Genomic DNA, 14,228 nt, shown 5'->3' on the forward strand with positions numbered 1-14,228 from the left:
AAAAAAAAAAAAAAAAAAAAGTTACATGAATATAAATGCAGAATCAAAAAGAAAACGCCAGCCATCAAGTCAACTCTGACTCGTGGCAGCCCTTCAGGACAGGGAGGCTGGAAGCGCTCCACAGGGTTCCTGAGGTTACAAATCTTTACGGGAACAGACAGCCTCAGCCTTCTCCCTCAGAGTGGCTTGTGGGTTTGAACGGCTGACCTTTTAGCTAACAGTCCGATGCTTAATCCAACGTGCTACCAAGGCTCGACAAATAAGGAGACTTTTTTACGTGGTAAAAAAGGACTTCTGAGGGAGGTCAACAGACGGACATGAAACTGTGCGGTGAATGGAGACTTGTGATTGGCCAGCCTCCCTTCTGAGGTTGAAGGAGAGCCAGCAGCAGGAAGGAACTTCACACCCACACCTTCCAACACTCCCCTTAGGCTTCAGGGGAGCCATGTACACCACTGGTCCCACATTCCATCGACTGAAACGACAGCCAGGAAGCACCCAGGAGGAGAGGCAGCCCTCAGACTTCAGCACCCCGGTGTCATAAATGAGTGGTAAGCAGTGCAGAAGCTGCAGTTCAGGCTGGCTGATTAACGTAAAATTTTCAGACATTACAAACCATCAGATTCTAGGTGCGACACCATTCTACTGCACACACTCATTGAATAACCACGATGCAATGAACTACAGTGTCCCTGGATGGCACAAACAGTATGACTTTGACTTCCAGCAGAAAGGTGTGGCTCAAGCCCACCCAGAGGCACCTAGAAGAAAGGTCTGGCAATCTCCTTCTGAAAGGTCACAGCCGGGAGAACCCTGGGGTGCGGTTCTACTTTGCACATATGGGGTCGTCTCTGTAGTTACCACCAACGCTAAAAAGTAACTATGTCAGAGTTTCCCTAGAGTTCCCTCAGACGGCTGAGTGTTCCCCTGTAACAGAATCTCGCTTCAATCAAAGATGTCTTAGGGATCCGTGAAAGGCACTGTACACAGGAACAGCAACAGGCAACTAGGAGCCTTCATGTCTTGTTATGCTGAGTATTAAGCTGGAATCTGGCTCGAAACGAAGAGCGTGCTGGGGATGCGATCTCTCTCCACCATTATTCACTGTCTGGCTTCCAAGGAGAAACTTCATGGCAGTCCACTGCGCCGTACGCGGCGTTAGATGCACCTGCCGGAATCTGCGGGGTTTTGCTCAGCAGAGGTGGGGCACTCAGAACACGAGGGGTCCACATGGAATGTGCCTGCTGCCCTCTGTGCTGGGCTCCTGATGTTGGAAGCAGCCTCATCATTCAGAGCACAGTGTCAGGACGGTGAATGTTTGGGTGCACACCATACACCACCACCCTCCGTAACCTGGGGGGGGTACTGCTACCCACCTCACAGAGCTGTTATGAGGACTATGTGGCGATCGCTCAGAACGGTTAGGGTTAGTGAAGCAGCTCCTACTATCTGGGCTGGGCTGCTCTTGCGCATCACTTCTACCAACAACCGAGGTCACGCTCTCAGCTCGAAACACGACTAACCTGTTCCCTCCTCCCCTGTGCTGACTGATGGAATGAGGCCCACCAAACTTACAATTATTCACCAGAACATTAAGTGTAGGCATCTTCTCCCCAACATGTCCTCAGTCCACTGGGATTCATGGTGCCCCCGTGTGGCTCACACTAGAACTGAGCTCACAGGGGTTACCAGGGCTGGTGTTTTAAAGGTAGAATTCCAGAGAAGAGGGAGGTTGGCAGATGAATGATGAAGACGTGTGAATACACAGGGAGGTAGAGGTAAGCACTGCTAACTATACAACCCTCAACACAGGCTGCAATGAAAAGTGGGAGAATGCCCACAAATAAACAAAGATATGAAAGAGATTATTTGTACATGGGGAGAGCGTGGTGGCTCCATACGCCAAGCCCTGGACTGCAAACCACCAAACGCTCTGTAAGAGAAAGATGAGGATTTCTGCTCCGGAGAAGACTTAATGGCCAAGTGCAAAGTATTTGCACCCCCCACCCCCAGAAACCCAGTGTGTGCACAGATGTGCTTTTCTGGGAGAAGATTTGTAGTTTTTCAGATTCTTCAAGGGACTCATGAGGGAAACAGAGGTTAGGATCGCCGTGAGTTAGAACAGACTCAACAGCACCTAATACCAAGCACCCCCGAGTCTGAGTCTAGCTGTGGGTTTCCTGTGCTGCCCACCATCCTCTCCACCCTAGCGGCCACCACAGCCTTCTCCTCGCTCCAGAAATGCTGGCTTCCACCAATCCTGAGAGAACTGCGTAGCACCATGTGGACGCTCCCTGGCCCTTCACTCTCATGTCTGACTTGAGTTCCCAGGCGTCCTGCCTACACCTGTGGGCTCTGGTACCAGTCTGCATGTCAGTGCAGGCACACACTGACGTGTGATCCCCAAGGGCTGATCTGTAATCCCAAAGCGATCCCACTTCATGCTCTGGTAGACTAATGGTCACAGAGAAAGAAATGCAGCGAAACTAAGGGCAGGACATGAGGTAGCTGTGTCCTTGTCTCAGAGGGTAGAGGAAAGGGCGTGGGGACGGCCATCAGCTCACCTAGAATCGGGGCATTGTGAGTCCAGCCTGCACTTGGGCCTTTAAGCCCACCGCGCCAGCCCCTAGACTTGCTGGAAGTGAAACTCCACGTTTCAGAGACTGACTCCACGTCCCCATCTCAGGCTCTGAGCCCGAGGAGGGAGCTCTGATGGACCTCTCCCATCTCCTGGATGTGGCGGTGTTGTCCACACTGGAGGGATGCCCATCGGTATCACCGAGCTGGGGACAGGCCAGGAGTCTCTTCTGGGTGTGTTTGTTTGCTTGCTTGCTTTTTGGAAGAGAATGTAAATTTATAAGAGATTGAAGGACTTGCCGAGAAACAGAAAAAAACCACTGCTGTCCAGTCTTCCTCCCAGAGTGGCTGGGGGGTTCAGGCCACGGCTGTTCCGTTAGCAGCTTTAGCCACTCTAAGGTCCCCTTACAAAACGGTGGCCAGGCAGCTTCCTGGTCCCCCAGCTTGCCCGCGTGATGTGACGCTGTCTGCTGGTTTAGAATGCAGGAAGTGCTCTCACCCACATCTCGGTCGCAGCCTGGTGCCCACAGCCCAGAGCTGCAGGAGAACAGGAGAAACCGATTCCTCCCTCCCGGTGTTGAACAGCCCGGGCTCACCCACAGGACCACCGGCTGCTGTCCACTCCCACTCACAGCGCCCACCTGGGTCCACTGGCTGGCTCATCAGGGAACATGCCAACTCAAACCTCAGACCTCTCATCAATATGTACTCGCCACTGCCCCTCTCCCTGGTGTCTGTCTGTCTGTCTGTTACACACTAGAACATCTGTGGACGAATACCTTCCTCCGTGGAAACCCACAGAACGGCATTTGTGTAACAAAATGGGTAAAGCCTCACAGGGCAGACTTTTGTAGATATCTAAGGAGGCGTCTCCTTTCAGATTCACACGTGTTCTCACTCAGTGTGTGCCCTCTGACACATGTGGGGTCGCCACACCATAGTCCTCAAGGTCCCTGTGTAAAAGACTCGTGGCTCGCATTGGACTAGATAGAGGCTGAAGGTCTGAGCCCACTCCATAGCGAGCTGTTCTGGGAAGACTAGAGCCCAGGCGCCTACGGAAAGCAGTTCCACTTGGTAACATAAAGGGGCGCCAGGGGTCAGAACCGACTTGGTCTGTTTGGGTATCCGCACTGCGAATGTGTAACGCGCAAAACGTCAGGATATTTTCTAGTGGATAACAGCTCTCGTGAGAGAGAATAAAACATGACAAACATCATGCAGAAAAATACACATCTTTAGAAACTGTTTTTAAGTGACCAAAACAAAACAAAAAAAAAGCCAAATGTTTTCTGCCCTCAGAGACTGAACTCTGGAGTAGGATTGGGAACAGGTGTAGGATAATGTAACAGGACATTATATTAGGTCTTGAACAACATGTTTCTTGGCCATCAGTCCTATTAATTGTATTACAAACAGTCATCCAGATAGGAGATGACAAAATGATGCTCTGTGGACACAGGTCCACTTTGGGATTCCGGAGAGGCATGGGACAGAAATGAGACTCCACAAGTGAGCCACCTGGCCCGGCTGGGCTCCATAGCCAGGGAGGCCCTGTCTGTGCTCTCACCTGCTGCAGAAAAGGGAGGACGATGTCTCAGGTGTGGGTTTTTGAAGGTGGATGAGGGAGGCTTCCTTGAGGGAGAAGAGCTATGCCTCCTGTTTTTAATTTTCTGTCTAAAACTGGCCAACTGACCACTGCTTCCAAGTAAGTGCTACCAATGGAGTTTCCATCCATCATGAACATTCTGACCCACAGGAAGTGAAATATGCCAAACTACAACAAAGGAACCTGATAGCTACATAATCAACTGCTTCAACACCCCCTTCCAACTGTAGGTACGCCTGCATATTGCAGTGTAGAGTTGCGTGGGTTTCAATTCACAGGCAATGTCTGGGATGCACGTCTTTGGAAATAATGACCTCATCATTGGAAATTATTTGCAGGCAGGAAAAGGAGAAGTAGGCAACTTACACCTAGCAAAATCTGAAGGTTTGAAGTAAGAGCTCAACGCAATCAGATCTGGTTTCCAGTGATCACGGCACCCCTTAGGACATATGAGCACTCCTCTGGGAGTCCCTCCCAAACCCCAAACTCCTGAGTAGAGAATTCTTTTCCTCAAGTGCCAGGACATACAGCTGCTCAGAACACAGGCGTGAGCGCCACACTGGGCTCTCAGCCAAGTCAGCGGCAAGCTGCACGCTCCCCAAGACCAAAGGCGACTCTTTGCGGGGCATTTCCTGATGTGGGGGCCAGCTGGAAGCAGAGAGTGGCCTCTAGTTTTGTCCCCCACTTACCGGCTGCAGCAGGCAGACGAGGGACTCCTCTTGGATGATAGTGACTGGCAGAGGGGTGATCCTGCTGGCTTGAAACAGGGTGTTCACCGATGCCATGATCTGGTCAAAGCGGCTGGCCAGCCCGCCCAGAGTCACGATCATGTCCACCTGAGCAGGAGAGCAAAGCCATGAGTCAGTCAGTACGGGTGGACTCAGGGTTTTCCAGACTGTCAATCTTTGTGGGAGCCCACAGAGCTGCTCTAGGTGGCTGTGAACCACCGACCTAGCACACCGTGCCACCAGGGCCCCTCGGGTCACCTGTGTAGAGCAGCCCAACTCCGGTTATCCTAATGTGTCCTATGTGGTAAGCTGAACACTGTCTTCTCTGCAGTGCAGTTCCTCTCCAAGGCCCGTGGGACAGACGGACACGGACACACACACACACACACACACACACACACCCCACCCCACACCCCCACAGTGCCTGCTCACTGCTCACCTCTCCCTATGGGTCTCAGGGCGGTTTGACCATGGGCTGGCACCAGTAGGGAGCCTCTGAGGACCCTGCCCAGTATAGCAGCTGACCACAGGATCTTAGCTGCTTCTTGGTTTCACGTGTGAAACCCCAGCCAAGTTAAACCCACAGCATCAAGTCTGTCTGACCACATGTCAACTTCCCCTCCTAGTGGCCCTGCGGAGCCCAGCAGGACTGCCCTGTAGGATTTCTGGACTGCCAATCTTTAGGGAAGCACACTGCCTCAACTTTCTGCTGAGGAGAGGCTGCTAGGCTCCAACAGGCAAAAGATTTCATCACTGCCCCACCGGGTTCCTATTTAGATGCAAACGCCGCTTAACACAGCTGACTGGCTGAGAGGTTTGCTGTGGGGTTGAATTTGTTAATGAGCAATAAACACTGAGAATTGGGGGGGGGGGCTGTACCTCAGAAACCACTCCAGTCGGATACCTCCTCTCACAGCTCCTGTCACACATCCGTCACATTTAGTCTCGTGTGTGACTCATTAACTCTTGACAGGGCGTGCGTCCTATGAGGAAGGCAGCTCTCAGGGTGGTCTCTGTGAAGAGGGAGCTGGGGCGGTGGGCAGCTTCCTCCTGCAGGTTCACCTCCTGTCTCGGTCACGGTGGTCACAGGTTGGCCATTCCCACACTAGTTGTAATGTTCCATCTTGCTGTACCACTCTTCATGAACTACAGTGTACTGAGGGACCGACTAACTTGTTCTACGAAGACTTGCCACAAACCTTCAAAGCGTAAAAAAACTCCACATCTCAGAAGAGCAATAGAAGGGCTGACAGCTACAGGAACTCAGCCCGGTAAAGCTGGTAAAGCTGAACATGGGTTTACAAATGGGGGGGTGGTCTGGGCTGGGAGGCTTTAAACAGTTCACAGAAAAGCCCGAACGATGTCCGCAGGAACTCAGGAGAGCAGACTGCGGCCCAGGCAATGCACAGGTGCACACAGGGACAGGTGCCTATCCTCAAGGTGAGGGCCCCTGGTGAACCACGAGGTTCCATGTGGGCCTCGGGACACCTGCAGAGAGGCAGACAATAAGAGTCAGCGGGCCTATGCAGCACAGAAGGCTGAGAGAGATCCTGTCCAGGCTGCCTTGGAACCCAGGCCCAAGGATGCTGTTTCCGCGAGTGTTGATAGTTGATCCAAGAAGAATAAAGTCCTTGACAACTTCAATCTTTTCTCCATTGATAAGAATGTTGTTTATTGGTCCAGTGGTGAGGATTTTTGTTTTCTTTACATTGAGTTGTAATCCATATGGAAGACTGTGCTCTTTGATCTTCATCAGTAAATGTTTTAAGTCCTCTTCACTTTCAGTAAGCAAGGTTGTACCATCTGCATATCTCAGGTTGTTAATAAGTCTTCCTCCAATCCTGACGCCACGTTTTTCTTCATAAAACCCAGCTTCTCGTATTATTTAGTCAGCATACAGATTATAGACAAGAAAAAAAAAAACAAAAAACTTAGCTAGAACCAACTTAGTCATCATCATCCTCTTCTCTCCTTTTCTTGCTTTTCTCAGCCTTAACAGCTCTCTCTTTGGCTGCATCAGACTTTCCTTTAGCCAGGTAAGCAGCAGCATCCTTCTTGTACTTCTTCAGGGAGCGGCCTTCTCCTCCTGAGGTTGGTTGTTATCAGCAGTGGCGTTAGTCCGCATCTCTCCCACTGGGTACCAGGCCAGGATGCTCGCTCACCTCTGAGCTTGGGGCAATACTAAGAAAGAAACAAGAAAGCTTCTTAGCTCTGAGGTTCCTGGGCTTCTGGTTCTCTCCCCTTTAGGCGGGATGTAGGTTTTCATTTCTCCTTGATAAGGACCCTTGGCCATCTTTGCCAGGTCTTCTGTTTTTCCTTTAGCAGACATGGTCTCCCACCGCTCTGAGCACTTCTTGGAAAATTCTGAGACGTTGGCTGAAGCGTCCACGTGTTTCTTCTTGAGCTCCTCCCGGTAAGCTTGCACAAAAAATGCGCAGGATGCTATTTTCCTCTCGGCTTCTCAGCATCTACTTTGCCCAAGTTTAGCTGTTTTTTTGTCCACGGGGCAGAGTCTGCCCAGCACTGCCCACTCACTGGAGTTGATCTGGACTCGTGTTGTTGTTGTGTGGTGTCAAGTCACTTCCGACTTACAGCGACCCTGCACATCTGATGGGTTTGAACTCCTGACCTTGGGGTTAGCAGTCCAGTGCTTGTCCTACAGCGTGACACCAGTGCCAGTACTTCTGATTCAGTGACCCTACAGAGGATTTCCAAAGCTGTAAATCTCTATAGGAGCAGACACTCTTATCTTTCTACTGGCAGAGCAATGGGTGAGTTTGAACCACTGTCCTTGTGGTTAGCAGCCAGACACCTAACCTACATCACAAGCAGGGTTGAGTCCCTGAAGTGCTGCCCCCACACACTGCTGGGCAGCGGGTCCCTCCTCCAGCAGAGCCCACGGGTGTCATGGCCACGAGGCCCCTGCACAAGTTATAGGGTCCAGCAGGCAGCGTGCATTCACTGATGGAGCCCTGGTGACGCGCTGGTCAAAGTGGCTCTGCAGGGAGGGCCTCACAACTGCTCCTGTAAAGAGGAAGTCTGGAAGACCCTGTGGGGACAGTTCTAGTCCTCATCCATGCCGATCAACAGGTATCTACTAGGGTCCCCAAGTGGAGAAAGCTCCAGGAAAGTAGCGATTCCCACACAGGCATCCCTCAGGTGCCTGGCTTCCGGAACTCACTTCTTTCAGGTTCATTACCTCAGATGGTCATTTGACCCCTTGATTGAGCCTCAGGCACAAGCTGGTGACAGATTAGGATACCCTGCCACATGACACAGGCCTGGCTCCTTTCCAGACACCGAGGCTGCAGCCCAAAGCCGTGAGGCTTACATGCAAGCAGGGTAAGGGGGCTGTGTCGCAGGAGAATGACGGAGCAGGGCAGGACTGAAGGTGCTCTGGCCATGAAGGAGCGCCACCTACACCCAGGCACCACCAAGTCACCGCCATCTCAGGGCGACCCATGTGCGTCACAGAACTGAGCTCCACACAGCTGGTTCCTGGGCACCATCAAGTCATCCCGGTGACCCATGTGTGTCACAGACCTACTCCACATGGCAGGTTTGCGGGAGCACATCACCACACCTTTCCTTCTAAGGCACCTCTGAGTGGACTCAAACTTTTCAGTCAGGAGCTGAACACCGTCAGCATATGCAGGTAGCAGGTGGCCAGCTCAAGGGACATGTCCCTGAAACAGGATGCATGAGCACGCCCACACATACTGCCCTGCTCAGTCTCTCATACATAAAACAGAGCCAATTGAGGGGTTTCCGTAGTTCCTTTCCCTCAGGTCAGGCTGTGTCCGTGGACTGTTAGTAGGGGTAAGAGTTACCGTCAGCAGTGCATAAACCGTCCTGCTAACAGAAAGGAGTCCTGGCACCCTGAATTATGTACAGGGGTCAAGTGAAGGGTGGCACCCGCAGACACAGGTCATGGGTCAGTGGTGGTATTCCTAGGCTGCTTCAAGACCTCTTTCAGCTCCAGCAGTCTGTGAGTCTGTGGGATGCTCTCTGGCCCCCAGCGTAAGGATCTCAGGAATAAATAACCATCTGTATTCTGTTTAGGAAACAGATGAAATGCTTGGCTTTGCATTATTTGCCTTAATAGAATCCTGACGAGAGATAGGTCACAAATGGGAGAGGCAACTGCCTTCTCTATTACGACAGTAAACCTCTCTTGGCAAACCAGTGACAGGCTGCCCGCAGCCAAGGGGTACACAAACCAGTGACAGGCTGCCTGCAGCCGAGGGGTGCACAAACCAGTGACAGGCTGCCCGCAGCCAAGTGGTGCACAAACCAGTGACAGGCTGCCCGCAGCCGAGGGGTGCACAAACCAGTGACAGGCTGCCTGCAGCCAAGGGGTGCACAAAGCAGCAAGCAGCCCCGGGGCTGGCTCCATCCTTCAATCACATTTGCTCCCTGTGAGTCCTGCTCTGTCTGAGTCCTGTTCGTCAAGGGGGACAGTCTATGGTATAGTGGACTTCTGACACTGAACAGGGACATTTTATTAAGAAGAGTGCCAAGTACGCAGGTCTACCCCAGGACTGTCCGTATAAAGGGAGACGACGTCATGGCCATCAGCGTTCCTTTAGCTTTCCTGATGGACTCTGTACGGCACTGAAGGGTGACCGGACCAGGAAATACCTTGACGCTCTAACTGGAATATGGGAGGTGCAGTGAGGGAGGGATGACTCAAGATGGAGGGAAATCACATGAATGGACAAACTGCAGCATCAGAACATGGTTTCGTACACCAGTCTATTGCCACAGGCCTAGTGAGAAACCTGACAGGTTAGAGACTTTGGATTCTGTAGCAGCTTGGATTCTGAGTCATCCTGGCTGCACCCCTGGACAGCTCACAGAACCGCCTGACCCTGAACCCAGTGAACTCACGGGCCCAGGAGGCATCTGTGAATACAGTCTGTTTGCCGTGGACACTTGCGGCCACCCTGGCGTACAGTGAACTAAGGAAGCACTGTCCTCATGGGTGGTCTCACATGGTCTCTCCTTGGCCAGGGCAGGGCCGATGTTCCGCTTCACTCCCCAGACACAGACCCCGCTCCTCACTGCGGAGCCTCCCTCACCACCTGAGTTTACATTCTGGAAAGACGTCTGGTCTCAGGACACACCAGAAGACGAGATACCGCGGTGGCATCCCCTCTCTTAAAAAGCGCCAGATTTCTAGAATTTATTTATAGCAGGGGATTGTCCTAGCCCCTCTGCCCCCTCAAAAAAGACAGCTGGTCTGGACATGATCTGACTTTGTCCAACTGCAAACACACTGTTTGGAAATGTCACGAACGCTTCTGTAGAGAACTTGCTTTCCAAGAATTTTCTCAACGTTATTACTACGGCTGGGGTGGAAAGCTGCAGAGTAAATTCAGGTTCTAGTCAACACTTCATCCACATTTTCTTTGGTGACATTAGCTGCCTCTGAGCGCTGGGGAGGGTCCTGGGAAGCGGCCATCCGTCAGGTGAGCTGTGCATGGACACACAGCACACAAAACCCTCTCGGGGAGGAGTATGAGTTGTGGAGCGAGACGAAGACGGAGGTGTACAGCGAGTCTCAGTACAAGTCACAGAGTATTAGGTGCACACTGTGTCTTCACTGAGAAATGAAGCACCTCGTTTCCAGACTCGGATAGATTGTTGCTAAGCACCATCGAGTCGGTTCTGACTCATGGTGACCTCGTATAGGGTTTTCAAGGTGCATCTGGTGGGTTGGAACTACTGACTTTGTGGTCAGCTGCTCCCAGAAAGATTTTCAGTCCTGGAAACTGTATAGGGGCCATTCGTTTGGGTTTCCACCTCCTGGGCAAGGAGAAGACATTTTGATATTGCACTTGGTCATGAACACAGTTTCCTGATATGTGCTAGACCGCTGTGTCCTCTAAAGGAGACTAACATGCTTACCGTGGTCACAGCCAGTACTTGGCGCATCCTGTAAGGTGTAAGCTTGCTTCCTCTAACATATGTCAACAGAAGAGCTGACCACCTCGTCATCCCCAGCTTATCCTAAGGCTATATCGAGCTCCATTTACGATAGTGCTGAATGTGTTCTGTATCCAGAGCCTCACAGAAAATCGAGTGCAATCCGGGAGACTAGTTCTGGTCCAATGGTAACCGCCCTCTCTGGAAAACAGCTTCCTTTTACTGATAATGTGGATTTTTAAAACAGGGTATTTACAGGTTAATTTGTTGGCATCCTCAGAAGAGGATGGCAGGGAAAGAGAATTAGATGTACTCAGGGCCATCTCAACGCAGGTATCACTGTTTCCTAACATCTTTAAAATACCTTGGTCCAGCCTTCTCCCCAGGAATGACATGCGTTCTCATGTGTGTCTGGAGGTCCAGGTGAGAAGCGGGCTACACATCTTTTCTTTGGCTGTGGCAGGATTTTAGCAGGATTCTGGAGGGTCACCGGCTGCTGTGGGATAGCAGGTTGAGTGTGGATGCTTGCAGGAGCTGGGACTGGGAAGGTAGAGGGTCGTGGAGACTGAAAGGGGTTTCCTCCTTCCAGCCCCTGTGGAAGGAGAAGGGACAGACTGGACTCCTCATGGCCCCAGCTCGTTCTCTAACTTAAGGGGGACTTCCTGAGATACCCAAAGCAGCCCTCGTAGCACTGTGGGTTAAGCGCTTGGTTACTAACCAAGAGGTTGGCGCTGTAAACCAGCAGCTGCTCCGAGGGAGAACCGTGGCTGTCTGCTTTCATCAAGACACAGTCTCAGACACCCCGGAGCAGGCCCCTGTGTCTGCAGCGTTGCTAGGAGTCGGAATCGACTCAATGGTGATGGGGGTGGAGGGGTCCTGAGACAGCCAGCCATCAGCTAGAGCAGAGCTTTCACTGCCTGTCGTCACTGTTGCTAAGTGCAGACCAGTTGGTTCTGACTGATAGCGACCATGTAGAGGGTTCCCAAGGAGCAGCTGGTGGGTTTGAACTGCCGACCTGGAGGTTAGCAGCCCAGTGCTGATCCTACTGAGCTACACTAGAACGTCTGTGTGCGCCTGTGTGTTTCCCAGCTGTCTACTGAAGGACCCCTGAAAACACTGTGGCAGTGCCCCCCACCCCCTCGGTGCTGGGCAGCAGTATCACTTCAGTGCCCCCTCCACCTTCACTCAGCGTCTCCTCAGTCACAGGGACGCCCGCCCCGGCGCACCAACACCACATCTGTGGATGCAGAAACAAGCCGTGTAACCAGCCTGCCACGGCGTGCGAGGAACAAGGACGTTCGTCATCTGTGGAGCAATTCCACTTCGGGTGGGGGGTATTATGTGCACTATCCCATGGGGTCTGCCCTTGAGAAACACATGCCTTCTTTCAGGCCAGGTCTGCGGGCATCCCATGCCAAGTGGGGGGATCAGAGGGGCAGGTCATTGTCTCCCTTAATGAAGACTCATATGAATTCTTGTTGTCACTCAGTGTTTAATCAAAGTGCTCTCTACAGAACAGCCCACCAGCGGAGACTTGGGTTTATCCTTCCCTCCCTCCCCCTGGCTCTTAACCCCCACTAACCTTGAGTCTGTGCTTCCCACATGACCAGGAAGGTTGGAGACAACCTTTTTCCGTCTGTTTTACACAGACCCCGAGACCACAAGATAATAGGTAACAAGTGACGCTTACACCATGAACCTCTGTTCTTTGTAATCCAACAACCCCTGCACTGCCGGAACCAGGAAAGCCGGGCAGTCACCAGGGGATCAGAGCTGGCCAATGGACTGAGTCTCGTGAGAGGAAAGCAGGTCAGCAACAGGCCTCCCTCCCCAGGGACTCTGATGTTCAATGGCAGAAGACTGTACAGCAGACTCTATCCTCTCAACACAACAAACACACCCCACAGAACGACAGTCTCACCTTTTCATCATCCCAGTGCAGGCGCTGGGAAAACTGAGACTACTTGTAAAGGTTTATAATTTTTAACCAAGAAACTCCAAATCAGCTTGGAGAGAACGCTCAGTTGGTCCATTTCTGGTTTCACTTAAAACTGTTCATGGCTGCGAGGTACGGTTCCAACTGGCCCGGTACGTTTGGTCCATCTGAGCCCCGCCACCAGCGATGACAAAGGGGCTTCTGGGTCATGTCTGGAACTTCTCTGCAGCGCACACAAGGACCGCTGGCCTCAGTGCAGTCATTGTGCACCAGAAGATATCTGTGAGGGCCATATGGACGGATCAAGGCCAAGCCCCCTCTGGATGCCCCTGGTGTGGACGGGATGGAGGCGACAGTGAGGACAGCAGTCTGAGGCTGTGTCCTGTGAGGGCGGGCAGTCAGTCGGCGGGTCGTCTGTTTCCTGGTACTTGTGCCATGCGGGGCACTCAGGTGCACAGGCCTTGTCCCTGAGCTTAAAACTGCACATGTGGTCCTGCTTGTCAGCCCAGCTTACTGTCCCCTCCCAGACACAAAATAACTAGACAGACAAGTATCAGGCTAATCTTCAGGGGGACTTGAGTAGATAGAAGAGAGATCAAAACACACAGTCAAATCCAAACTGATGTGCACAGATCACCTGGTGGTCGCCCTCGCAGACCCTCCCATGCAGCACTCGGAGGCACGTGTGTGTGTGTGTGTGTATCCATGTGTGTGTTCTGTATACAGCTCACCTGGTGGCCGCTCTTTATGATCCTCCCCTGTAGCACTTGGAGGCACTTGGTGAAATCGGTGTTGTCTTGGTCAGGAGTTGAAATGAGATCACAGCCCTGCGTTTTGAAGTGAAAGACAATCAGCAATGATTTCAGCTCCCGGGGAAGGCGAGCAGGAACTATCAGAGGACGGCTCAGCTCTGGACAGATGTGCCTGTTACATCTACATTACCCCGTGGTCACCGTCCCCCCACTGTCCCCCTTACTGACGTCACAGGACCCCCAGAAATAGTGTCAGGGTGCTGCAGTCATGGGCTGGCTCTGCCCCTGTGAGGTGATGCTTGAGATTATCATAGGGACGGGCATCATCAGTCACAGTTACAGTTAAACTACCCGAAATGAAAACGAAGCCGCTTCTAAACAGCCTTCCAAGTTCTTCAGGCAGCTCTCTTACGTGCACTTACAAGGATGGAAAAAGTAACACTGACATGGAACTAATGAGAAACCTTAGATTTGAAGGAAGAGCCAGTCAGGCATCACAGCCCTCCACCCCCACCCCCTACACACATACCATGTTCTTCAGCTGTAACGAAGTGGGCTCTATGTACACACACCAGTACGGCAGCCAGCGCCAGCCACTAGTCAGCTCAGACGGCTACAGCCCTGACCTTCTGACACAACCCGTTTTCCTCCAGTGTCTCCCAAGCAGGGGAGCCTACGGGCCCCTCCAGCCTGGAGCAGCT

General features: G+C 52.2%; 1 protein-coding gene across 1 annotated transcript in view; it reads right to left on the minus strand.

The window, feature by feature from the left end:
* TPK1 (thiamin pyrophosphokinase 1) overlaps positions 1-14,228 on the minus strand; it is a 161,293-nt gene that overhangs the window by 83,429 nt on the left and 63,636 nt on the right. Inside the window, exons 4-5 of the mRNA XM_006861288.1 lie at positions 13,507-13,602; positions 4,873-5,019 (exon numbers count right to left, since the gene is read on the minus strand). Coding sequence (XP_006861350.1) covers positions 4,873-5,019; positions 13,507-13,602 — 243 coding nt within the window. The remainder of the gene's footprint in view (positions 1-4,872; positions 5,020-13,506; positions 13,603-14,228) is intronic.

The sequence above is a fragment of the Chrysochloris asiatica genome, unplaced genomic scaffold, assembly GCF_000296735.1.
Source record: "Chrysochloris asiatica unplaced genomic scaffold, ChrAsi1.0 scaffold00041, whole genome shotgun sequence".
NCBI lineage: Eukaryota > Metazoa > Chordata > Mammalia > Afrosoricida > Chrysochloridae > Chrysochloris > Chrysochloris asiatica.